General features: G+C 57.8%; 1 protein-coding gene across 3 annotated transcripts in view; it reads right to left on the minus strand.

Annotated features, from left to right (window-relative positions):
- Window positions 1-248: 248 nt before the first annotated feature.
- The window catches only part of LOC107509118 (SREBF chaperone), a 52,555-nt gene continuing 26,461 nt past the window's right edge, over window positions 249-26,342 (minus strand). For all 3 annotated transcript variants that reach the window (XM_036218515.1, XM_036218514.1, XM_036218516.1), the window contains 21 exons: window positions 21,889-22,018; window positions 12,551-12,708; window positions 11,516-11,736; window positions 11,250-11,355; window positions 10,519-10,691; window positions 10,015-10,141; window positions 8,698-8,810; window positions 7,577-7,671; window positions 6,207-6,305; window positions 5,832-6,050; window positions 4,590-4,966; window positions 4,043-4,231; window positions 3,769-3,970; window positions 3,567-3,682; window positions 2,969-3,488; window positions 2,807-2,892; window positions 1,505-1,587; window positions 1,250-1,407; window positions 1,001-1,081; window positions 659-865; window positions 249-578 (listed from right to left, as the gene is read on the minus strand). In XM_036218515.1, coding sequence (XP_036074408.1) covers window positions 333-578; window positions 659-865; window positions 1,001-1,081; window positions 1,250-1,407; window positions 1,505-1,587; window positions 2,807-2,892; window positions 2,969-3,488; window positions 3,567-3,682; window positions 3,769-3,970; window positions 4,043-4,231; window positions 4,590-4,966; window positions 5,832-6,050; window positions 6,207-6,305; window positions 7,577-7,671; window positions 8,698-8,810; window positions 10,015-10,141; window positions 10,519-10,691; window positions 11,250-11,355; window positions 11,516-11,736; window positions 12,551-12,708; window positions 21,889-22,018 — 3,706 coding nt within the window. In that variant the 3' untranslated portion in view covers window positions 249-332. The remainder of the gene's footprint in view (window positions 579-658; window positions 866-1,000; window positions 1,082-1,249; window positions 1,408-1,504; window positions 1,588-2,806; window positions 2,893-2,968; window positions 3,489-3,566; window positions 3,683-3,768; window positions 3,971-4,042; window positions 4,232-4,589; window positions 4,967-5,831; window positions 6,051-6,206; window positions 6,306-7,576; window positions 7,672-8,697; window positions 8,811-10,014; window positions 10,142-10,518; window positions 10,692-11,249; window positions 11,356-11,515; window positions 11,737-12,550; window positions 12,709-21,888; window positions 22,019-26,342) is intronic.

The following is a 26,342-nucleotide window of genomic DNA, read 5'->3' on the forward strand; positions in this document are numbered from 1 at the left end:
TTGTCTGCTCACTGCTGCCTCAGGGAGGGAGCCTCAGCAGCACTGCCTGATGCTAAGATGACCTTGGGGCCATCCTTGACTTCCACACCTCTGAGATGGTCAGGAAGGCCTCCCCTACCCTGTCCCCATACCTTTCTTGTATGGCTCCTGCCTGCAGCAGCTCTGAGCTGAGGAGGGTCTAACCAGGTGCTGGAGGTTGCAGAGCAACTCGGCGGGGAAGACAAGTGGTACACAAGGCCCTGGGCAGCTGTGGTTTTTTAAAAAGTTTAATATTGCAGTCCTGGGGCCACTCCCCCCAGGCTAGGTCCAGTGCACTGGCTCCGCAGAGCATCTCAGTCCAGCTTCTCCAGCACGGAGGGCACGTAAACCAGGCTGAGCTCGCTGCCAAAGTTGCAGACGACGGCGGCATTGTCCAGCACCAGGATCTGGCGGGCGGGCTGGCCCTCACTGTTCTTACCCAGGTAGACTGTCTGTAGCAGGTCCCCATAGTTCAGGTCCCAAAAGGACACACAGCCCTGGCCACCGGTCACCAGCAGGTTGTCTGAGATGACACCCAAGCTTGCACCACAGCCCAGGTCCTAGAGGCAAGAACATGACAGGCTGTGTCTTGAGTCCTTCCATGAAACACTCAAGGGTCCTGTGGCTCCAACCTGCCTACCTGCTGAATGGAGTAGAGCTTGATGCCTGTGCTACGGTCCCAGATGCTGATAAGGTCATCCAGGCCACTGCTGATGACGCAGGAGGTGGTACAGGTGAGGGAGGTGACATCCCCACGGTGAGCGAACATGTGGCTGACCCGGCTGCCAGTCAACACATCCCACAGGCAGATGGCCCCATCTTGTCCTCCACTGGCCAGCACCATGGTCTGGGGGAACAGGCCAGGGCTCTGTGGCTGAAGCCTTGCTCTGCATGGGCTTCCTAGGGGGTGGGGGGCGTGCGTGGCCTGGCCTGGTACTCCCACACCCCCTACCACCCCGAGCCCCCTCCATGGGCCCCTCACCTGGTCAATGTACACAGTTGTGATGGCCCCCGAGTGGCCCTGCAGGGTGAAGAGACAGCACGAGTCCTCCAGGCGGAACACCTGGGGGAGGAATGGGCATCAGGCTCTGGCTGGACATTTTCCCAGATTCTACTTTGGCCAGGCAATCCCTCCCACAGTTCATCCGGGACACCTCCAGCCTCACCATGACTGTCCCCAAGTGCTCCCCATCCCCTGTGCCAGCGCCCAAGAGACACAGCCAACACTTACTCTCAGTGTGTGGTCCTGGCTCCCGGTCACGAGGCGCCCGGCAGCAGCCTTCAGGGCCGTGATGGGTTTCTGATGTGCGCACGGCACCGTGTGGGTCAGGCGACAGGCCACCGTGTCGCTGCTGCTGTACGTGGGGGGCGAGGTGGAATTTCTCTGCCCTGGGGATAACAGGCCAAGTGAGGGCTCGCTGAGAAGACACCTTGCCGACGGCCCACCCACCAGGTGCAGGCACCTGCCGAGCCCAGACCCTCTGACCTCGGAACTGCAGGGGGCCAAGGGCAGTGTGGGTCTCCAAGGAGAAGAAATCGAGGGAACCGTTGAGCCGGGCAGCCACAATCCTGGAAGAGAACATGGCCAGGTGGCTCTCCCTCAGAGCCCCGGTGGTCATGAGGAGTAAATGAGCTAAACTTGTCAAGTGGCACCCGGGGAACGTCATGGTAAAACTGTAAACTAAAAGAACAGCCATGCGGAGGGCCCCTCCAGTCTGCAGCCGAAGGAACGGGATCCGAGGAGGCGGGAAGGCTGCTGTCTCCACATAAAAGCAGCTTTGACCCAAGGGCCACCTACCCCATTTCCTTTTTCTATAAAGAAATAAGGATCTAAGAATTCTAGGCACAGACTGACAGGCAGTGGCCCTAAAGCCTCAAAGTGAGTAGGGTTCAAAATCTGACTCCAAAAAAAGGCAGCGCGTGTCTACCACCTCTGCCCACGGATCTGAAGGGCCCGTGGCAGAGCTGGGGAAGGTGGCGGGCGAGCACAGGCCCCGCTCACCGGGAACTTGGGAGGCTGGGCTGACACGTGGGCCTTCCCTAAAACTAAACACAGACACACACACACAGCAGGGAAGAATTTCCAGGTGTGGCGGAACCAATGAACTGGACCAGGCTGGAGGGCAGCATGCTGGCCAAGCCTGCGCAAGGAGCCTGGCGGTGGCAGGGGTGACAACAGCCACCAACAGAAGTTGAGGAAACAAAAGGCTCCAGCTCTACGTTAGACGGTGCCACAAACGGCCGTGGGCCTGGAAGGAAGAGCCAGCCTGGGACAGGCAGGTGCCGCAGTCAGGAGGCGGCACCGGGTCGCGGGTGGGAGACCACTCAGGGCGTGTGCAGAGGGAGCCCCGGGAACACCCACCACCAGGGGGCGTGCTGAGGGAGGCGAGCAGTGTCCAGCACCAAAAGGAAAGAAAAGTTTTAACAAGAAGGTTGTGAAAATGCATTTTTCTGTAACCAAAAACAGCCAAGAAACTCAAAGCTCCGTACTGACAGGCTAATTAGAGAACTCTGACTTCAGAAAGGTAAGAAAGGAAAGGGGGAGCTCACTCCCTAGGGTCGTGGTGGTTACGTGGAGCTCACTGTGTGTCAGGTCCGATGCTACATGCTTCCTACCTGTCAACCACCCCTCGCATCGAGGTGGACCACCTGCTGCCCACAGGTGTGTGGCACTGAGAAGGGGAGTCGAGTCGCACCTCAGTGAAAGGGAGCCAGGCCTCAAACCTCGGAGCAGCCTGGCCAGGAAGGGCTGGCTGTCGGGGCTGAGGCAGCAGCCCCGCACGCTCACCTTTTGTCCAGGAAGATGAGGGCCGTGATGCCTGAGGAGACCTCCTCGCTGCTGCAGCACAGTGTGCCCTCGATGGCATCCCAGACCTGCAAGCCCAGAGGCTGTGAGCATGTGCAGGCTGCAGAAGCCCACAGCCCCCCGGCCTCCGGCCCTGCTGCCCACCTCCAGCCGGCCACTGCTCCGGCCCACCACGATGAGGCTGCCCTGCAGCTCCAGGCTCCAAATGGAGCCGTCCGCACTGGGGGCCCAGGAGAGAGCCAGGGAGCCCTTTTCTGGGGAGCACCCCTCGTCCTCGGGGGCCTGGGGCAGCGTGGGCCCAGGGGAGGGTGGGCGCAGGGCTGGCGTGTGGACGGGAGCCAGCCCCTCCTGCTGGTACACTCGCTGCACCAGGCGGCTGAAGTCATAGCCTGGGTTGTCCCGAGCGCGGCCACAGCTCGCCCGGTGCCGGGGCTCGGGCTGAGTGGGCTCCGAGAGCCGCGGCTGCACGGAGAAGTTTGTGTCGATCAAGCAGGTGAGGTCCGGCTGGTCTCTGAAGAGGGAAGGTGGCAGCGGGCCCTGGACACGATGCCGCAGGGGAGGGCTGTCCCCAGGCTCCTCTGGGCCGCTCTTCCCGCTGTCAGACAGCCGCTCCCAGCTCTCCTGGGCCTCAAACCCACTGCCACTGCCACTGTCCCGGCGCTGCCTGTAGGGGCCGGGAGGGCGGGGTGAGGGCGGCAGGCTGCTGCCAGCGGACAGAGGCTGGGGCAGGTGCGGCACCTACCCGGGGCGGGGGATGCGCGTGAGGCAGTCCCCAGTCTGTGCATCCCACACGCACACGTGGCCCGCCAGGCAACAGCTCACCAGCAGCATGCCATCGCTGGCCAGGCACTCGATGTCCTGCGGGGCACAGCGGGCCATGGGCATGGGCACCGGTGCAGGTGCGGCCCAGGCCCCAGCGCCCCCGCCGCCCCCGCCGCCCTCACCATGAGGTGCCCGCGCAGCACCAGGGGCACGATCTCCGTCTCGGGCGGCGCGTAGCCGTAGTCGTCACACGGCAGGTCCCCACGGCGCCGCCGGCCGGGCCCCCCGCCAGGCTGCCCGTAGTTGCGCGGGCAGAGCACACGGTAGAGGCAGAGCAGCAGCAGCACGAGGACGATGCCGGCGGCCAGGCCGAGCGCCGCCACCCTGCGCCGGACGGGACGCAGTCAGGTGGGCCCGGACCCCTCCCGCCGGCCGCCCCTTCCTCGCGGGCCTTACTTGTACAGGGTGACGTCTCTGTGGGCCTGTGCCATGCCTGGCCCCTTGGGACCAGCCTCCCAGAGCCCATCGGGCCTGGGCTGCGGAGGGGGCCAGGCGCTGTGGCCGTCCTGAGGGTGCCGCCCCTCCAGGGCCTCCCTCGGGTTCAGGCGGAGCGTGACCGGGATGACGGGCAGCAGGCTGACGTACCTGGGACCAGGCAGCGGGCAGCCTCAGCCAGGACGCCCTGGGAAGGGGCCCCCTGCTGCTGGCCCTCCATCCCCTCCCTACCCTCCACACGGGACTTTCAACCTGCCGAACTCCACGACCACCCTCTCGGGCAGTCCTCCCCAAAGGGGGGGCAGGACACAGGAGGCTCCTGCCCAGCCTGGCTCTGGTGCCCCACCCTTGCTCTGTCACAGACACCAGCACCCCAGCAGCCACACTCCAGTATGGGCTACGAAACCGAATTCAAACCCGTGGGCTCCCCTCTGAGGGTGAAGGGGGTGCTCTGGGGACGGTGAGCTGCCACCGCCGGGGGAGCTGGCAACGGGAACAGCTCACTCACCTCTTGGCCAACGTAATGTTGTAGTAGCTGAAGAGCGTCGGCCAGTGGCGAAAGGACAATTTCCTCCAAAGCTCCTCATCCTCAGGCCCCCAGGTGATTTCTGGGACGGGGCTGTCAAGGGTGCCCTCTACTGGACCCCCAGACTCGGGCGTCTCCCCTGGCAACGTACGGTTCTCGGGTAACTTAGGAATATCGGGCGGGAAGATGGAGAAGGCGGGGTCTGGGTGGCTGGCAGGCAGCACGCCACTAGGCACAGGCATGGCCGTCAGCGTGCCCTCGCCCAGGGGGCTCTGCTCTGTCACCTGGGCTGTGAGGTAGACGCGCAGCCCTGCTGGGTCTGTGTACACCAGAATGCCGATCCAGACAACGGTGCCGGCCTGCAGGAGGGCAGCGGGTGCTCAGCGGGGCCTCTGGGAGGAAGGCGCAGCCCCAGCCCCCGCAGCTTTGGCCCTCGCACCAGGAGGCGGCACAGGGACCGCAGGCCTGGGGGTGGGCGAGGACGCAGGCCCAGTCTGTCCTCCCCTCTGCCCCGCCAAGTGCTCCTGCTTCTACCTGGGGCTGACTGCCTTTGGCGGGGCCTGCTTCCTTTTGCACAGTCAGGGTTTGGGTTTCTGGGTGCAGAAACAGGAGCACCCTTACGTTTGACAGAGGCCCTCCCTGCCCCCAGCCCCAACCCCAGCCTGGACGGAAAGCTGCTACCGTTCCCACGGTCAGCATGGCCGGAGGAACCGGCTGCCTGAGCACCCCCAGAGGCACCGCGAGCCCCAGCCTCGCGCCCCTCTCACTTCGCCTCCCTGGGCAGGCGCTGTGGGTCAGCGGCCAGCCCTGCTCCTTCTCCCTTCGGCCCGGACCAGCAGGAGAACTATTTTGCCCGGCATTCTCTGACGCCTGCACGCTACGCCACGGCCAGTAAGCCGGCTCGGCGGACAGTGCTGGCTCCATCCCAGAGCACCGCATCTAGCAGGTTCCTGTCCTGGGTCACTCTGGGGAGATGATGACCCCTATCTGATGACCCAGGGCTGCTTCTCCCAGAGAAAGGCTCTTCACCTCAGAAGCCACCGCGGTCTGGGCAGGACGGCGTGGTGGGCAGCTGCCCATGGGTGGGCTTCATGGGCCACGAGGGCCTGCGGAGCGCGCCCCCGTCCCCGCCCCCACCCCCTCCGGTCTCCGAGGCAAAGCACAAAATTCAGGCGGGAACCGAGTGCTCGCCCTGAAGGAGGGCAGGGCAGGGGCCGGAGGTACCATGATGAGGCGCTGCGCCAGGCGCGTGCGGGCCAGGAAGTAGACAACGCGCAGCCTCTTGGGGAGCCGCAGGTTTCGGAAAGAGGACGGCTGCAGCGTGACGGTGTGGGGTGTGGACGGCCGCACAGCCAGCTGCCGCTCGAAGCGTGCTGGCCGCCCCACCGGCTTAGCTGGGGGCAGGCAGGCTTCAGGGGGCAGCCGCTTGTTCAGGTCTGCCAGCTGTGGAGGCACAGTGGTCAGCGCCCGAGGCCTCTGCGCAGGGGCTCCCCACGCGGGGCCACGGCCCCTGCCCCGGGTCTGTACCTCTCACCCAGAGACCCCCCGGCACAGCCGGGGCTGGGGAGGAAGGCGGGGCAGGGCTTCGCCCACTCCTACCTCCATCCGACGAATGTCGATGGACAGGACAGTGGTGAAGAACAGCATCTGAAGGAAGAAGTCAGACACCAGACCCACGACGGCAAAGAGACAGAACTCCTGCGATTAGAACGGACAAGGGGATGCCATGACCACAGGGCTCCGCACCCCAGAGCAGCTGTTCCATGGCTGCAGGCGCCTCAGCATCTGCGGGGTGGTTGGTGGCAGGCGGGGCGCAGCAGAGAGGGGAAGGCTAGTTCTGAATCTAGGAACGGCCAAGCAGGGGCAGCACCAGCAGCTCCCTTCCTCCCCACCAGGGGGCAGCCGAGACCCCCCCACCCCCCCGCCCGCCCCCCATCCAGACCAGGCGGCGAGTGCTCTCCACAAGTCGGAAAGCTGAGCCCCACCAGCCTGCGACCCGACAGGCCCTTCCTTCCCCTGAGCCCCTGGCCTGCTGTGCAGTGGACCACCACCTCCCCAGGGCCCAGGCCTGATCCCATATCGGGGGTCTCAGGTTCCTGGCCAACACCACAATGGACCCATGAAGGGAGAGAGAGAGGCCAGGAGAAACTTAATTCTGTCCTAAAACTGAAAAAGGCTAAGCCCCTGCTTCCCAAGTTCTATCGGTGGACGAGGTTTGTACAGAGTCACGCTCTCTCCCCTACCCCGCCCCCGCCACACCCCCGCGGCTTCGATGACGGGCACGACGGCACAGTGGCACGTCCCAAGCCACGTCAGCTCTGATGCCTGAAGACTGCATCATGTCCTGCAGATACCCTCTGGGCCACGTGGGGAAGAACCTGGAGCCCCGTGCCCTCTGCTCGCCCCCCACTGCGCCGGCCTGCCAGCCCTGGGGGAGGACCAGGGGAGGATGCCGCAGTCACTCCCCCTGGCGGCTCCTTCGACAGTCGGCAGCGGCCTGGGCTTCCGACCCAGGGCAGGCTGACCTCCGCCAGCCCCACAGCTGAGTGAGGGCACTGCCAAGAGCAGGGGACACGCTGGGCAATGAGTGGTGGCCCTTCTACTGCGGGGGACCGGTTCAGGACCCCAGTGTTTGGCCTGAGACGTGGGTAACGAGATTCCTGGAACTGCACAGCTACCCACCGGCCTCTGCGGTGCCCAGGCCCCCGTCGACCACATGGCTGACTGAGAGTACGAGACAGCAGGGCTGACGGCAGAGCCCGCCTGGCCGGAAGCGCCATCCCAAGCTCAGCCAGGGCTCACTGAGTCCTTCTGAGCAGGCAGCACTCTGGGTGGTAACGACTGTCGTAGAGGCCTCACTGCGCAGGTGAGGGTGCCTGCGTTGGGGGGTGCACCCTGTGCACAGCCGCACAGCTGGGGAACCCAGCAGCTGGTCCCACACGGCCCGGCGGCGGGCCTCGGGGCCTTACCTGGATAGCGGGCACGAGAGTGAAGTAGCCGATGAGAATGATGCCCAGCTCGGTGGCCATGTTCTTCATGATGGACCAGCTCTCGCTGCTCAGGCCTGCGGAAGACAACGGGGCCGTGGGGCCAGCACTGGCTTCTGCCTGCCACGTGTCTGCACAGAACCTCGCGGTCCTCAGAGGGTGGGGCCGTGGAGAGGGCAGGCAGCCTTCTGAGGCTGCCGTTTCCCCAAAGTGCCCCAGCCCTCAGGACCCTGGTGCCTGGGCTCCAAGGGGCTGCCGTCACCGCACAGCTGCTGCGGCCAGGGCGGCGTGGAGGGCACAGGGCGGAGCCGGAGCCCTCAGGGCGAGGGAGGGGTGCGGTGCTGAGATGAGCAAACCCCAGTGCCGCTGCTTTCAGCACATCCGGCCCCCACGTGCTGCTCCTGTGTGGTCCGCACAGATGTGGCCTGAGTATGCGCTCCTGTCACATGGCTCAAGGCAAAGAGCTAGCCGTGTTCTTCCTCACCCCCTCCCGTGGCAAGCCCTTGGGCCCCCCACTATCACATGGTCGCAGTGTAAGGGTGTAAATGCCTAGTGGGCAGGGACCATCTCCCCGAATGCCCTCGGAACTCCCCCTCTGGTGCAGGGCCCGGCCGCACACGGCTCACAGAAGGCTCACAGAATGAAGGACGGCTGTCCCCAGCCCTGTCCCCACAGGCTGGGTTGGGAGGAAGAGGTACAAGAGTTCAGGCCTCCAGGCCTAGGCTCTCCTCTTTACTCCCCAGAACCCCAGCTCCTGCCACTGAGGCCATGAGGGGCTTTTCTGGCAGCTGTGGAGACAGCATCTCTGAGTGACCAGCCCCAGGCCTACGGTTGTGGAGCGAGGCAGGAAGAAATCACCAGGTGCCAGCCTGGGCCAGGGGCCACTAAACGCCTGGGCCTCGCAGCAGTCAGGTGTGCTTTCCTGACATATGAACCAGGACAAAACCCGCGACCACAATCCCACAGGGTACGTGCTAATGAGCTGCCAGGACCTGGTCGCGGACCCCCCATTACGCTAGAGGCCAGAGCAAAGGGGGTTCCTGGGGCTCCCTGAGGAGGCGTGGCACACCCGCCCCCAGGCACGTCCACCCCCCATCAGTTACCTTGGGCGATGCGCAGCTTCACCTCGAGGTCCACGGGGGTGGAGACCACCGACCTGGTGAGCACCAGCACGTTCTCTAGCCCGATCACCACCACCAGGTAGGGGAAGATCTCGCTGGGGACAGAGGGGTTGGGGGAGGACAGTGCTGAGAAAGGCCCCAACACACAGCTCGTCCTCAGGTCTGGGCCTGGGGAGGCTGTGGGGTCTGCAGCCCGCAGTGGAGGCTGCTGAGCGACTCCCACAGGCAGAGGTGGAAACCCACCCTCCCTGCCCACGCCCAACGGGGCCTCTCTACACGGGCTCAGCGTTCAGGCCACATGGCTGGCAGCTGTCCCCACCTCCACCCACCCGGCACAGGGGGAGGAGGACCGGAGGACACCCCCCGCCGCCCAGCTGCCAGAGCGCATGCCTCCAGTCCAGCCCACATCAGACGTTGCCCGCCAGAAGAAATGGCCATGGCCGAGAACCATGGCCAGGGTGCACCTGGCAGCGCTCTGCCGTGGCAGTGAGGGCTGCCACAGGCGAGGGCTCTGAGGAGACGCGCAGACAGCTATGTGGGAGGGCGTGCTGAGGTTCCAGAAAGGAAGCAGGTGTCCAATGGGCAAGGAAAGTAGCAGGAAACACAAAATCGCTGTTTCTGCACCCAGTCTGACAAGCCGAGGCAGGGGCCAGGCCAAGTGGTTAGTGCGGGCTGGGCCCCAGCAGGGCCACGGGGCCCAGGCCCAAAGGCAAACCTGGGGAAGGCTGCCCGCCAGGATTCAAAGGGACGCAGCAGGGGCAGCTGACAGCAACAGGGAGATCGCAGATTACAGAGGGTGCTTGCATCCCAAAAAAAGCTGACTCTAAAAATGACCTATCTAATTAGGCATTTAAGTCTTTTAAGAGCAAAAGAGGAAGAAATGTATCTTCTATCTCACACCATCTGCAGCTTATGCCATCATGGAGCAGCATGCACGTGTAAATATAATGTGCAAAGACACACATCCATATACACACTTACACAGACGCACACATGCGGGACATAGCCGTATACGTCCATGCATAAGCACACATCTATACACACATACATACCCCGTATACACACTAACACACACGTGTACATATGCACGCATACCACATCGGTATTTTATATATCAATACACTATGTAAACATAATATGAAAACAAACCAGGTAACTTACAAAGTAAAGAAAATCTCTCTTAAATGTCAAAACAACATTATGAAGATATGGGTAACAGCGAGCGTCCAGTCCAGGGCGGGCCCAGAGGTGCGAGGCTCTCTGGCCTGAGGACCCACCCTATGGCCCGCTGGGACCTACCCGCCATTGAGGGTGGGTGTCAGGCCGAAGAGCGTGCAGAGCCCCACAGACATGAGCAGTGAGCTGAGCACTGTGACCACGGCAGCCAGAGCGAGCCCCCACTTGGACTTGACCATGTCGATCTTGCCTGGAGGGCAGAGAGGGCACATCAGGGCAGCGCCTCCCCAGAGCCTGGCACACAAAGCCCTCAACTGAGCTTCCAGGGGCACATTGGGCCCTGACAATCAAGTCAGGGAAGTCCTGGTTCAACCGAAGGAAAGGACGGCCACTTCTTTGTCTGGAGGACAAGATGTGTCTTTGGAAACCCTACCCCGGAAGGGGTCTTTTCCTGAGAAGCCCGAGGAGCCCTGGACCCACCCAAGCCCCCAAGACTCAGCTGGGAGACAAGGCCCCTGGCTTTTGTGAGCCCAGGGCGCATTCTGCATCTGGCCCAAACTGCTTCCAGAGGCAGGGGTGCCAGTGACCTGGAAACGCCCACTGGGCCCCCCCCCCACCGGGACGTACATGTGGAAAAGTAGATGTACGCAAAGAGGATGATGTAGGTGGTCACCAGGGGCACGAGCTCGGCGACGCCGATCTCCTCCTTGAAGTGCACGTGGACCAGGCTCTCCGCCCGGAAGCTGCAGTTGGGGCTGGGGTGCAGCAGCAGCAGGCGGGCCCGCAGGCTGCCCAGGAACCTGGTCATGGAGCAGGGCGGCGTGGGTGGACTGTCCCTCTCAGTCCAGGGACAAAGACGACATGTAGAAGGGGGTCCGTCAGGGCTCCCCTCCTCCCCCTGCGTTGGAGGCAGCTTCTCTGGGACGGGAAGCGTCCCTAGCCTCCGGGGGCGCCGGAAGAATCACGGCGCTGTCGCGGGTGCCCCCGTCGGTTCCTGGCCTAGCACGCCACTCCGCTGGGACCGCCAGTGTCCCTGCCCTTGCCGGGGAGCTGCCCGTGGCCCTCTGCTCGGAAGAACTCTGAGACCACACGAGCCTCAGTAGTAACCAGCTGGGGACCCCAGCCCTAGGCTCCAGAGAGAGCAGTGGGGGCACCAGGACACTATTTGCCAGCCCTGCATTAGTCTCTCGCTCTTAACGCCACTCAAATGTGGACAGACAGAGTGTCCTTCGGTCTGAAGGGCAGAGACACTTCAGCAGGAAGCCTGCACTCCGCAAGTCCCCGGGGGCCACTCCCAGGCTTCCAGAGAGGCCCAGGTCCTCCCACAGCCCAGGCGGGGGCCACGCCGACGGCCTTACTTGGCATGGTAGCGCTGGAAGACCAGGGTGATGGTGTACGAGACCATCCTCTTCCTGGCGTAGAGGCTCACCCCGCTGTACTTCCCGGGCACGCCAAACAGCAGGTCTGCGTGCAGAAGCCAGCAGGTACTGCGAGGCCACCGGGGCCCCTCCCCACTCCCACCGTGGAAACGGGTGACCCCTGACACCAGAGCACCCATCGAAGAGCGCACGGCAACCGACAGCCACCGTCACCAGGGTCCTCGGAGAGCCTGCCCTGAGGGTACCTTTGAGTGTGGCTGAGGTCTGCAGGGTTTTGGGCTCGTGCTGGTGGATGGTCCGGATGATGTCAGGGTCGGCATGGAAGCGCTCCCGGTCATTCTGCCAGAAGTTGGCAGGGGACAGCAGCAGGCATCCATGCTCAGGCAGCAGGTTCCGCAGTTTCCTGAGGCCTGGCAGCAGGTCGGTCACCTGCAGGCACAAGTCCTCCAGGCTCCTGGTCCCAGAGCTGTGCAGGAGACAGGATGAGGCATCTGCTCTGTCAGCCAGCCCAGGGCAGGCCCACTGCGCAGACGCGGTACCCTCCGTCATCAAGTTTCCAGACATCTGGCAAAGAGGCTGAGGATTAGGGAAGTCAGGGAAAGTTCTTCCAGGTAGTCGACAGCCACCATGTGGCTGTCTGACCTTCAAAGTGCATCTGGAGCCCAAAGGCCAGTCATCTCCAAAGAGAGGCCAGTTCTGGAAGCATGCATAGCCCCACACGCTAAAACACCTTGGCCAATTCGCGGGGCAGAGCGGATAGGGTGAAAATTAGGGGCTTCATTTCATTCACCAAAGCACCTGTCAAAACCCTTCATTAACCAACGCCCAGTGGCAAAGCAGCCCGTGGAGCTGGCACACTCCAGACGTCCACTGCGGCTGCGGCAGAGCGGACTGGGCTTCAGAAGCGCGGCCCCAGCTAAGCCTGCTTTTCATCAGCCCAGCCGCCACCGCGATGCTCACATATCATAACCGTTCCACAGGGAGCCATCTGAGACACAAGTCAGCTGGCTCCCAGTCAGCTGGTCACAGGGTCAGCCCAGGGACACCTTCTCTGTCTGAGGACGGAGCTCAGAGCTCTCTCTGTGCCATCTGCATAGGTCCGGGGGGAACATGGCCAGAGTGGACCTGCAGGCTGCTGAGATGCCGCGCCGGCTCACCCGCCGCCTTCCGGCTCGCTCGACTTCTGCAGAGCTGGCTGGCTCAGGGGGTCACGCTGAGGACCGTACCTCCCTGCAGTACAGAATAGGGCTCAGGGAGGCTGGGGCCCCTCAGAGAGGTACCTGTCTCTCAGCACGTGGTTCCGGATCTCCTCCACCAGCTGGAAGGCCCGGGACAGCGGTGAGCGGAACACATCTACTGCCAGGAGGTCCTTGTGCCAGGGGGTCACCGAGGTCTTCACGAATATTTGCTGGATATAAGCCACCGGGGCGCCCACATACTGCAGAAGTGGGAGGGGGAGGAAGGTGGGCTGAGCCCAGGAGCGGGGAGCACGGGTCCACGTTCAGACTGAGCATCTACTACGGGCACTGTGTGGCCCAAAGGACAAGCCTTCAGAAATGAAGGTGTCTGCGAGGGGCTTTTCCCCCCATCTACGAACCACTTTCCTTAACATTTCCCAATAGACCAGGGTCAGCAAATCATGGCCCACAGGCGACCTCGAGCCTGGCCCCTGCTTTTCTGACCGACGTCTCCCTGGAACGCGGCCACGCCCACTCCACTGCGCACTGTGCGTGGCAGCTCTCGTGCACTTGACGGTAAGGCGACTGCTCATGACAAAGCCTAAAACACCTGCCATCTGGCCCTTTACAGAAAACACCTGCTAGCCCCACAACAGAACCGGAACTCCCAGAAAGGCATGTGCCTGACTGACGCTGGTTTTGCCACTTGTAGGCCAGCGGGTTTTAAAGGTCCAACGACCCGATTCTAAAGCCCTGCTCTCCCACTGCGTGGCCTTGGACACGTCTGTGACTGCGGAGTCTCAGTGCCCTCATCATGAAAGGGGGACAATGACGTTTCCCCTGCAGCATCAGGAGCAGGGACCCCCCCACGTGTGCATGAGCAGTGCACGCGGGGAGCAGGTGGCAGTGGCCACATCAGCGGCAGACAGCTGTGGCACATCATTCCGCTGACCCCCATGACTCTCCTATGAGAAGCGAGGCGACGTCTAGGGTTTCAGGACTGAGCAGGGTTGTGTGAGGACGTAAACCCAGGCCTCCTCACTGAACGTCCACACTGGCCCCACTAGAACCTACCGTTTGCCCTCAAAGAGCAAATAACAGGCACTCCAGCGACCAAAGTGTCCACACGAGTAGTAGGCGAGGACTAACTGCCAGTGCTGGGCATGTCGTGGAGCGCCCCCAAAACACGCAGGAGACTAAAGACCAGGAGCAGTGCTGAGTGGAGCCACGGGGAGTGGGGGGGAGTGGGGGGGCAGGGAGGGCCTCTGAGGAGCAAGGGACGCTGAGCGCACACCCAGCTGGACAGCACACGGGAGTCCCGTCGACGAGAACAGAAGTCACAGCTAAAATGAGAGGTGGCGAGGACGACGTGTGGCTGACCTAGAGAAAAGCCCCCGAGTGTCTCGGAGATGGAGCAGGGTGGCCTGACTAAAGCAGTGCTCTAGAGCAGCGGTCCCCAACCTTTGTGGCGCTAGGGACCGGTGCTCCTATACACATCTAATGCCTGAGGATCTGAGATGGGGCTGAGGCGGTGATGCCGGCGCTGGGGAGCGGCTGCAGACACAGGTGGAGCTTCGCTCACTCGCCCGCCACTCGCCTCCTGCTGTGCGGCCCGGCTCCTAACTGGCCAGCGACCTGTACCAGGTTGTGGACCGGGGGCTGGGGACCCCTGTTCTAGAAGACAATCTGGGGTTAGTGTCATCCAAATGGAGACAGAGAAAGACTGCCCATAGTCGGGACGTGCCGTGAGATGCAGGGGGAGAGAGCCTGGCCTGGCTGAGGGATGGGGGGCTGTCTCCATGCCCGGGCCACAACTAGGAACTCCGAGGGCAGGAGTGCAGATAAAGGAACGAAAAGCTGGCCGCTTAGCCACTCGGTGATGCCCTACTCCAGGTTATCACAAAGCCAGGGTCAAGACTCTGAACACAGAGCAAGTTACGGCCTTCTGGTCCCCCGGACACAAAGGAACGACCTGAAGCAACAATCTGAGCCTCTGTGAAGCTCAGGGTTACAAAGCCATGTCCTGGCAAAGGCTCTGGGGACAGAAGGCCTCACGCGCTTTGTCTTCTGCACCAGACTCAGCCCGCTGGAAGCTGCCAGGAGGCACAGAGGTAGCATCTGGGCGGAGCTGGCTGCCACAAGCTCTGACCTGAAACAGCTCATCACACAGGCCTGCGTCCGGGAAGGGCTGTCCAGGGACCGGCAGCTCTACAGTGAGAGCCATTCCCAGGCGATCACCCCCAAAGCCCGTGAAGGACACAGCATGTCACCCAGGACCAGCATGGCACTGCGGAGCCTCCAGCCCCAGCCAGGCTGGCTCCCATTGGGCACAAGGCTGTGACTGAATATACCAGCTCCTCCGCCCAGTGCTCATCTGGACCTTCCACCTCCGCCCTCAGGCCCACTGGGCCTGTGTGACCGAGCCCTTAGTTTCCAGGTGGGACAGCGCCTTGGTCCTTCAGTCCGCCTCCAGCCCCCTTACTGCCCAGGTTCTTCCCGCTCCCCAGCCAGGGCCCTTCGGCCCCAGCCACTGTCTCAACAAAGTACTAAGACAGACAGACTTCAGCATCAGAGCCTCTTTCTAGGCTCCGGGAATAGAGCCAGGAGTTCTAGGAACACCGAGCTCCCCAAATCCATTCAGATTTCTACTTGGCAATGCTTATGTTACTATCATATCATGTTTAGGAGTGAGGACCATGACTTTCATCATATTTTCATAGGAATATGGGACCACTTAGCCCCTGACACCACTTTGCCCTTGGACCTGCCACCAGTCCTGGGTAAAATCCACTGCTCATTGGTTGTCACGCCCCAGCTGGTACGCCTTCCCAGACAAAAACCCCAGAGAAAGGAGCCCCCTGCACAGCCAGGCTCCCCGGCCCTGGCTGGGCCTCCCTCTGCTGGCCGGCTCTATTCACCCTGGGTCCCAACGGAACTTTCCAGGCAGCTGTCCCACAGCTTTCCAGCTCTTTCAAGATCTCGGTGCCACCTTTTGACATGACTATCAAAGTCAAATCCAGCAGTCGTGCCTCTTCTAGGCATCGCAATCCCCTCACAGTGGTTTACTCAACAGGCGCTGGCCTAACGCTTGTCATTCTAGCCTCCTTTGGGTTTCCCCAGTAGACCCGAGACGCGTGGTTTATTTGGGACGTGCAGGAACCACGAGGAGGAGAAGACGGACGGAAGCAGGGAAAAGAAGGCAGCCAGTGAAGGCGTGTTACTGAGCAAGTGACCGCTGTGGACGCCGGGGTTTAGCTACGTCACCCCACCTGCGGATCAGAGCTGAGGCGTTACGTGCCAACTCCTGCAGTTGCTGGGTGAGGGCTGCTCCTACCAGGCACGATGCTCAGGCCTTCTGTGCCAGAAACCCTCTGACAAAGGAGATGCAGATGCTGGTGGCGGGAAAGCAGGCAGGCGGGCACTAAACGCGACCAGGGACGTGGGCGGGGCCGCCCCTCACTGTGCTGGGCCCATCATGACCCCTCCTGACATTCGAGACACAGACATGGCAACGGAGGTGACATGTATCTGAAGTGGGTGACGGAGGAAGCGTAAAGGCCAGTGGAGCCCAGATGCCCCTCGGCACAGAGGGGAGCCCCCTCGCTGGGGCAGGCGGTCTCCTAACATGGCCCCCGTGACCCCCGCCTCCTGGTGCTCACGCCCTTGGAATTCCCCCTTGAGAGGGCGCTGGGCAGGTGACTTGCTTCTGACAGACAATACAACAAAAGTGATGAGACGTCATTTGAGATTATGTTACGAAAGACTATCCCGTGAGGACGTTACACTGAGTGAAATAAGCCAGTCGCAAACCCCTGTGCGACCCCACTTCTATGAGTTCACAGAGACAGAAAGCGGAGGGCGGCCGCCAGGGGCTGGGGGAGGGGAACGGGGCCGGGTTTCCGTCTCACGAGCGCCGTGGGGACGGCCGTGCGCTGGCTGCACAGCCCCGGCACCGTGAGTGCGGCGGGCACCGCCGAGGGTGCCCGTAAAAACAGTCGAGGTGATACATTTTACGCTGCTGGTGTTTTGCCACGATAAAAATAAATTTGGAAGAAAAAAGAAGACAATGACTCTCCCTCCGCCCTCTTTTGGAGCCACCACTTTGATGAAGTCAGCACTACCGTGAGCTGCTCCAGAAAGTTCTATGCGGCAATGAATGGAGGGGCCCTTCAGCCAGCACGCGGTGAGGAGCAGAGTCCCAGGGGAGCGGCCTGGCAGGAGCCTGCGGCCGCCGGCCCCCAAGGGGGCTTAGCTGCAGAGCCTCCCAGTCGGCTGGGACGACTGCAGCCTTGGCACCTGGACTGCAGCCTGTCACAGACCCTGAACAACAGGACCCAGATAAAAACCCAAGGCTTAGAGAGAGAAAAGGCTGTGTCCAAGGACACGCAGCTGATAGGCAGCAAGGCCGGGATTAAAGCCCAGAGCTGCCCGAAGCCCAAGCCTGATTTTTTTTTCTCTAGCCAACCTATCTGGGTCTTTGTAAACCATGCGAGTTCCCATGGAAAAAGGACACAATGGAAAGGCCCAGAACAAGTAACATGGTGGGTAAGCTGAGGTCCTGGGGACCCCTGGGATCTCTGGCCACCGGCGTTCACAGTGAGGCCTGCGACCAGGGCTCCTTGGACACCCCGCGTCCAGGCTCAGACAGCCAACATGAGCACTGTGATGCTGGCCCTGGAAGCCCGGCCGCCTCTGTGGACCTGTATGTGAGCTTCAGGTTTCGGGGTGACCTGTCCGGGGTAGGCTGGCCAGTACAGGAGAACTCGGGCTTGTTTTTTAAAAAACACACTCTTTCCTTCACATTTAGATGGAGCAACCTAGAGCCCCAGGCATTTTATTTTTCCACCCGTACATACGGGGGCTCCCTTCAGAACGAGACGCAGAGGACCCCCAGAAGAGAGCGCTCCTGCTCCTTGTCCTCTATCCCTGGACAGGCAAGGGGGCGTGGTGTGCTGGGACGGGCAGGCTCAGGGGACCCACCCGGGTTCAACCTGCAGCTCCACGCCTGGCTGTGTGCCTTGGACAAGGGTCTCAACACTCTCCAGGCCTCTCTTACTCACTGTGTGTGTGGGTGGGGGATGGGGCGGGAAGAACCTCCAACCTCACCACATCACTGGGGGAACCAAACATGTGTGGCCATCCGGGGAAGTGTCTGGCCAAAAACATCTTAGCTTTATCCAGTTGCATCGTTTGGTCTTGAAACTATTGCCACTGGATTGGGCGTTTCCTTAGGCTCCATCTCCGCCCCTCTTTCAGACGCCCCCATTCTTCTCCTGGGCACGATCATCGCAGGCTCCAAGTTCAATAAGACGGATCTTCTCACCACCACTTTTCATCGAACAGCCTCTCACTGCCTGCAGAATTACAGTTCAAACTCCATAGTCTAGGATTCAACTTGGTCCCACCTCTACCTCACCACCTACTGTGCTCCAAGAAAAAGGCCTCGCTCCAGACTCCCTGTCTCCTGAACAAACCATGCTGTTCCTTCATTCAACAAGAAACATCCCTGAGTATCTATGAGCAAAACATCGGACTATACGAATTTGAATAAAACATGACTTCACTGGGTCACAATACAGAGCACAGGGGAGAAGATCTGCAGCAGAGCAGGGAAGGCTTCCTGGAGGGAGTGACGTCTGAGCTGAGGGGTGAAGGACAAGGAGTTCATGGCTGGCGCTCACCCAAGGGCAGTGCGGGCAAAACCTTTGCTCCCCTCCTCTCCACAGACATTCGTGGAATGCAAATGATGGTCTAAGCCCTGCACTAAATTAACCTTTGATTCTTTCGCTGAACCCTACGATAATGTATAAGATAATGTATAACGGAGGCATAATTATTATCCCCAAACTAAGGCGCAAAGTTGTTAAGTAACATGCCAAGGCCACGTACCTGGGAAATGGGAAGGCTATCATTTCTGCTCTGCTCTTCTCTTCCTCTTGTAAAAACATTCCTCTTCCCAGAGGGAACTGCCCTCCCCCAAGCCCACGAGGCCACTGACCACAGTGACTCCAACGCGGGATGGGCCCAACTCGGGGTGCGAGGGCCTGGCAGAGCTGACTTGAGTCCTCCCTGGAGGACACATCAAAATGCAACTGCAGGGTGCAGCTGTCACCCCACAGTGGGAAAACCTCGGCAAACAGGGAGATGGAGAGATATACAGGAAGAGTCAACTCCAACATGCAGAAAGTACAATTCAAAAAAAATCAAAACTCAATTCAAAATGGGCAAACATTTAAACACAGACATCACAAAGGAACACACACGTATACGGCAAGCGCTTGATGTCAGGCATCTGGGGAATGCGAGTGACAACCACAGCGAGACTTCTGTATTCATCTATTAGAAAAACTTCTTAAACACCTGACAGTACCAAAAACTTTACAGAAGACTGAACTGTAATGTACGGAAACTTCAAAAATAATTTAGGATATTGATGGATGTGAAAAGAATGACAGTTCAGCTCTACAGTCCTCCTTCCAAAAATCCATAACCCCCATCTAATCTAGGGAAAGAGACAGATCCCACCTGAGGGTCACCCTGCAAAACACCTGACCAGTACTCCTCGACACTGTCACGGTCACCAAAAACACAGAAAGGCTGAGAAACTCATAGCCAAGAGAAGCCTCAGGACACATACCTGCTAAACACAAGGTATTACCCTGGATGAGATCTTGGGAGAGGAAAAGCATGCTAGGTAAAAACGAAACAATCTGGTCGCCTTGGTTTTCCTCAGACACAGTTTTGCAGCCTTTCCTTGTTTTTGGTGACCTTGACCGAGTTGAGGAGTGCTGGTCAGGTATTATATGAAAGTCCCTCAGCTGGGATTCGTCTTGTGTTTGTCTCATTAGAGTGGGGTTCTCGGTTTGGGGGAGAAAGACCACAGAAGTGAAGCGCCCTTCCTGCCACACATCACGGGTAGGTACTATCAGCTCGATCCATCGTTGTCGATGATGACCCTGACCAGCTTGCGGGAAAGGTATGTCAGGCTCTCCGCTGTAAAGTGACTTTCCTGTCCCCCCCACACAGTACTCTTTGAAAGGAAGTCACTAGGCACGGCTCACACTTAAGGAAAAAGCGTCATATTCTACCTCCCTGAGGGCAAAGTATCTGCATAAATTATTTAGAATTGTTCACTCCCATTTACTTATTCAACCGCATGGACTCACCTTTATTTTACACTTCGGGTTGTAATCAACACTACTTTGTTTTGTTGCGAACTACATTCTCCTTTCCAGCACTGGCTACAGGGAGCTCTTTCAGGTGGCTCCTGTGTCCCTTTGACGCCTAGTGCATTTACTTTAAACTGACACCTTTGTCTTCCCTTCCTAACCACACTGGGACCTCCCGGGCACTGTGAGGCTGTGTGTCCCGTCGCCCTGCCAGGCACACCGCTGCAGACGTGCCGTAAACACGTGGGGAAGGAAGGAACGAACGGAGGCGTGAAGGACGCTGGGTCCTTAGTGGGCGGAGATGCCCGCGCTGTGCCGCCCAGCGCCCAAGCCAACCCGTCCATCGGCGGCCACCCTCTCACTCTCCGCCTGGCGATGAAGCCAGTCGACAGCACCCCTCTCGGCCACGGGATCTGGCACAGGGACAGGCAGATAACCCCATCGGAGCCAAATGGGCACTCTCTCGTCCTCCACTGGACCGGATGTTGCAAGAACATGGAGTTGAAGCTGCTGGAGCCATCGTAAGGCAGACCGAGAGGGGCGCTGACCCGGGGCTGACAGGCGGACTCCTTCGAGGCCCAAACCAGGTTGTCCTGAAGTGGGCCCTGCTCCTGGCTATGAGTTATGTGACCCAAAACACTCCTTTTTTGCTCACTCTGGTTTGGGTTGAGTTTTCTGTTCTTTATAACTAAAGCGGTCCTTACCATCCCTGTATCACTGACCTGTGTCTTTACCATGGACAGTCAACGGACGTGAGGTGACTGACCGCTGAGCTGCATGAGAACAGGTGACTGAACCGCGGCCTGGGTCTCCTTGGTCTTTCAAGGGACGGGGGCTCCAATCAGAACGTGAGAAAACGGACACTGCTCTGAATCCTGAGCCCTCGAGTTAATCTGTACACCCAATTACTGTCCGCATCCCAGACAAAGGGCACTAGGGAAGTTTAAAGAGCTCACACACAAGTAACCCCCAAGTGACCAGGAACCGTCACTTCCATTATGTGGTAAAACTGCATCAAGAGGTTAATGAAGGTAAAAGGCTTGAACCAAGGTTCCACGGTGAGCCCAGGTCAAGCTGGGACATGAGGGTACAGAACTGGTCTCTACCGACATCGGATCATGCTCCCTCTGGCCTTCAGGGACAGAGTCCCATTGAGACCAACTATGCACTTCCCACTGACACCGCGCGTAATTTAACACGTACCTATCTAGATCACCGGTTATGTCTCTGTTTCAGCAATGGCAGAGCCAAGCTGATAACGAGTTACCTGGCTGCTACCTTACCCGAAAAGGAAACAGGAAGGAATGTGCCAGAGGGAAGGGGGCGCGTGCGTGCGTGTGTGTGTGTGTGTGAGTGTGTAAGAGCTCAGTCCCCTGAGCTTTGCTTTTCCTCCCCAACAACAGGCTCGGCGAGTGCCGCACAAGTCCGGTGGACCAAAGCATGACGCGTGCAGGAAGGCACTTGGTCTGTTACCTGACAGGTCAAAGCTTCAGACGAGCTAACCACACCTGCAGGATTTCCAAATACCGAGTCCAGAGCCACGGGGAGCGCGGGCCTGCACCTGAGCCCCGCCGCTCCTCCCGTGTGCATCAGCGCTCCGCGCAGTGACAGTCCCCTGAGAACAGCACGGTCCGGAAGCAGCAGTGGGCTCAGGGTCAGCAGGCCTGGGCCCTAATCCAGTGCTGACCCCACGTAAACCTAGTAATGGAGGGACTTTGTCACTCTGGGTACGAGTTTCCTAAACTATAAAAGGGATTTTTAAAAAACAGCATGCTGTACTTTTTACCTGGTTGTAAGAATAAAATAGGACCCAACAAACCTGGAAAAAGTAGGTGTGCATTACAAATATCAGATGGAGTAGGGACTCTGACGACAGAGCACTCTCTAGGGTTGAACACTCTCACAGGGCAAGCAGGACATGGCCTGCTGGCAGGGCGCTGCCCAGCACCCGTCCGCTGTGCGGAGGCCGCCAGGGTATGAACCCAGACCCAGCTGGCCACAGCTACAACCACAGACCCCTGTTTTTCTAGGACGGTCACACGTCTTCGTCACTTGGTACTTCCTTTCAAAACAGATTATTCATTAAATGTATTACTCAATATTTCTGGCGTCTCCGTAAAGCTGTTCAAGTACATGTGTTCACCGATTTTAGTGTACGTGCTGCCAAAGCAGCACTGTATTCACCCATCAAGAGCTGACCACGGGTCACTCACAGAGCCCTGGCATCGGCCGACCCCTGGGGCTCTCCTCAGGGACACACTGGGCACCTACCCACTCCGGCTGCTCATTAGGGTCTCCTGGTCTGTGGTCAGAGGCCACAGGCGGGGGCGAGTAGTCCTTCACTGGGGTGGTGAACTCCACGGGTCCTGTCCCCGGCAAGGGGAGTTTCAGCAGTGGGCAGCTGGGATGAACAAGAAGGAGACACGAGTGAGGACAAGATGGCAGAGGCGGTGGCCGCCAGGACTGCGCGAACGCACGAAACGTTAGAACCATAAAACTGCAGCAACGGTTCCCATTTTAAGGGACAGACGTGAAAACTGGGGACCGCGCGGAGGCTGCGGTTTACACCAGACCACGCTGAACGGCCCCACCGCACACAGAGGAAACACCCGGGCCTCACACGAAACAGCTGGAAAATGGATGTGCATTTTGTTTCAGGTCTCCTTTTTAAAAACCTTCATTTTTCACTGAGAATTAACTTAGATACGCAATGCACAAATCTTAAGTATACAGAGCGCTGACCTTTTACAGATGCATACACCTGTGTAACCACTATCTAGATCGAGCTGTAGAAGATTTCTGGAACTTCTGAAGGCAGCCTTGCACGCCCGCCCAGGGAAGGGCACCCCCTAAACCGCTGCTGGAACTCCTGACCACAGTGGGTCTGCCGCACGTGAATGGCTCGTAAGAGAAACCACCGATTCCACAGCGCGCTTTCGCTGCCGCACACGTCCGCACTGCTGCGTGCGCAGGCCGTCCTTCCCCACACACGCACGACTCCCCCGAACGAACACGTCACGGGACACTGCTCTACTTGAGGAGCACGTGGCTGTGTCCGGCATGAGCTACTGTTATGGCTGTTCTTACGTATGGCTTTTGTTGGCTAAAAACACTCATTTCTGTGAGGTATATTCCTGAAATGAAATTTCTAGGTTATAAATATATGCTTAGCTTTCGTAGCTAATACCAGTTTTCTAAAGTAACTATACAAATTTATGTTCCCACCAGCAGTGTGACGAGAGTTCCAACTGCTCCAAATCCTGGCCGCCTGTTGATACTGTCAGTCCAATGAACTGTACTCATTTAGAGCCAGAGGTAGCGGTATGTCTCTGTGGTTTCAATGTGTAACAAACAATGCTGGAAATTCTTTCATATTCTTATTGGCCATTCGGATAGATCCTCTTTTGTGAAGCTCCAATTCTTCTGAATATTTTTTAAATTAGGTCAACTGTCTTTTTCTTGCCGATTTATAGTTCTTCATAAACTGTAGACATGAGTCCTGAGTCCTTTTCACAGCTATAAATTTCCCTCCCAGTATTACTTTCGCTGCATCTCTAAGTTATGGTATGTTGTGTTATTTTCATCATTTCAAGGTATTTTCTAATTTCCAAATATTTGTGAATTTTCCTTCTAGTACTGATTTTTGTTTTCCTTCCACAACAACTGGAAAAGATATTCTGTATGATTTCGGTCTTTTAAAATTCATTAAGACTTGCTTGTGGCCTACCATATAGTCTATCCTGGAGAATGTTCAATGTTCCCTTGAGAAAAATATGTACTCTGCCGTTGTTAGGTGGAGTGTCTATATATATGTCAGGTCCGACCGGTTCACGGTGTTGCTCAAGTCCTCCGTCTCCTTACCGACCCCGACCGTGTCTGCTTCTCCCACCCACTATCAAAAGTGGAATCCTGACGTCTCCAACTGTTACTGTTGAATTCTGTTTCTCATTTCAATCTGCCCATTTTTTGCTTTGTATGTTTCGGGGCTCTGTTGTGATATGCACATTTATAACTGTCATATCATCTGCTGTACTAAAGCGCTTATCAGTCAGTATACAACGTCCTTCTTTGTCTCTTGTGACCTTTTTAATGTTGTCCGATAACGACAGAGCCACTCCAGCTCTCGTTTGGTTACTACCTAGCATGAAATACCTCTTCCTATCCTTTTACTCCCAACCTCTTTGTGTTCTTCCATCTGAAGTGTAGGGTATAGCTAAAGTTTTCAGTAGAGAGCAGACAGATGGACTGGAGACAGCATATAGAGGAATTCTAATCTGTCAATCTCTGTCTTTTAATAGGAGAGTTTAACTCACTTGTATTTAATGATTGCTAATAAGGAAGGATTTACTTATACCATGTAGTTGTTGTCTGAATGTCCTGGATGATTTTTGGTCCTCGATGCCTCCACTGCTGCCTTTTTTGGTATTTGGTTGATCTGGCTGTATCCCATAGTGTGCCACTTTGATGCCCTCTTCTTTCCTTTGCTGCGTATTTTATAAGTTATTTCCTTAGTGGTTAGCTTGCAGATTACAATTACTAACAATGTATAACAACCTAGATCAAACAGTGACATAGAGGCACCCAACGGCAGATTTGAGCAGGCAGAAGAAAGGATTCGGTGACCCCGAAAACGAGAAACCCGCGCCGACCCGGTCTGAGAAGCTAAGTGCCAGCAGTGTCCAAACCCCCTGCTGCTGTGTATCTTGGCCCCGCCCCTCTTATACAGTTGTCGTCACAGACCATGCTTTAAATAATGTATGCCCGTTAACACAGATTTAAAACTACCGATTAATGCATTTGCCTTTTAAAACACAAAAGACAAAGACGTTACATACCAAACGAAAAGCACAATAACGCTGGTCACCTTTACTAGTGTTTATTTTTTTTCTTATGGCTGCAAATGACTGTCTAACGTCCTTTCATTTCGGCCTGAGGGACTTCTTTAATATTTCCTGTATAGCTGGTCCGCTGGTAACAAATTCCCTCAGCTTCTGTTTATCAGGAAATATCTTAATTTCTCCTTCAATACTGAAGAATACTATTATAGAATACAGAACTCTTTGCTGAGGTTTCTCTTTTTTCCATTCAGGACTTTCAATACGTTACCCCACTGCCCTCTGGCTTCAGCAGTTGCTAAGGAGCAATCAGCTACTCAACTTTGAGAATCCCTTGTATGTGAAGAGTTGATTCTGTCTTGCTGCTTTTCAAAGCCAAAGTTCAGCTGTTTGAAGGAAGGGCTGTCTCTGGACTTAGCTACGGTTCTGCTGAGGAAAGTGCCACACAAAGCACGGGCTGGCCCCCAGCCTGAGAGCAGACAGGAGTAACAGGACCCAGAGCTAAGACTGCTGGAGCCCCGGCTCCACTGTAAGATGAAGGCAGGCAGGACAATTTCCTTATCCACATTCACTTTCCACTCAGAACACACTGACTAAACTAAAGGTAGCCTGTGGCTCAAGATTTACAATATTAAAAACACCTGTGAATTCCAGGAATCTAAACATGCCAGCAGGAGAAGGGCAGCACACTCCTGAGCATCACTTTCTTAGGATTAAGTCTCTTAGGAAAAAGCCCACAGGCCCTAAAATGTTTCAAATGGCTCACAGTCCTTCTCCGGCCTTGCCTCGGAGCCCACACACAACTCCCTGGCTCCCAGCCAGGTGTGGGGCTTGCTCCAGAGGCTCTGCGTGCGCCGGACACCCTTGCCCATCGTTCCCCTAGGTAACTCTCTCCAAGGCTTCAGCTGTCAGATCACCTGCCACAGGAAGTCTTTCCCTTTCCCTACGTTAGGGCTGGGGCCCCTCCTCCTAAGAGCTGCCAGAGTGTCCCATACTCCCCCTACCATGTTCCTAACGTCGACAGTGGGCCTGTTTCTGTATCGTGATGAGTTTCTAACTCTCACTGAGCACCAACTATGTGCCAGGCACCGATCCAGCGCCTTCCATCTATTTGCCCACTGAAGCCTGACCACACCCCAATGAGGCAAGCGGGGGCTACATCCCCAGTAGAAAGGGACAGAACCACTATGTGAACACAGGTCTGGCCCCCGAGTCTGTTCACGTGATCTTAATGTCCCACTAGACGACCTCGTATTACGTTTCTCATTTGTTTAAAAATTTAAGCCATATATTCCTTTCAACATAGGCAAAAGAAAAACCAGGAAAGAGAGTCTACAAAAATATAAAATGTGGAGGAATAATCACTATTCATGGCTACCAAATTCTAGACAATAAAGCAAGTGTGGAAGAAAAGTGTCAAGGAATTTGCAGAAAACACTCGCTTTTCCAAGGTCAGAAAAAAAGACTAGACATTTTACGAAAGCAGCTGTCTGGGGCTATCAACCACCCACCCCCATGTTGCTTCTGCGAAACTCGTGCCCATGACCAGATCGGATCCTGGCGTACCCTGATCTGACAGGGGCCAAGGACATGAGCAGGCCGCCCCTGCCTCTCCCGTCTGAGGTCCGCCATCCCGCTGCTGGGCCAAGCGCTTTGACCTCGACATCTCTTTCACGCCCCACATCTGGTCCTCAGAAAATCCTGAGGGCTCCGCCCTCAAAACACGGCTGACCCCTGAACGACATGGGTTTGAGCTGCACAGGTCCACTTAGACGTGATTCTTTTTCAGTTGACCCATCCGGTTCAAACCCGTGTTCAAGGGTCAACTCCACCGCTGGGAATCCGCGTACACGGAGGGCCAACTGCGGTTATGTGCGCATTTGTGACTGC

Source organism: Rousettus aegyptiacus, unplaced genomic scaffold (genome assembly GCF_014176215.1).
Source record: "Rousettus aegyptiacus isolate mRouAeg1 unplaced genomic scaffold, mRouAeg1.p scaffold_m13_p_4, whole genome shotgun sequence".
NCBI lineage: Eukaryota > Metazoa > Chordata > Mammalia > Chiroptera > Pteropodidae > Rousettus > Rousettus aegyptiacus.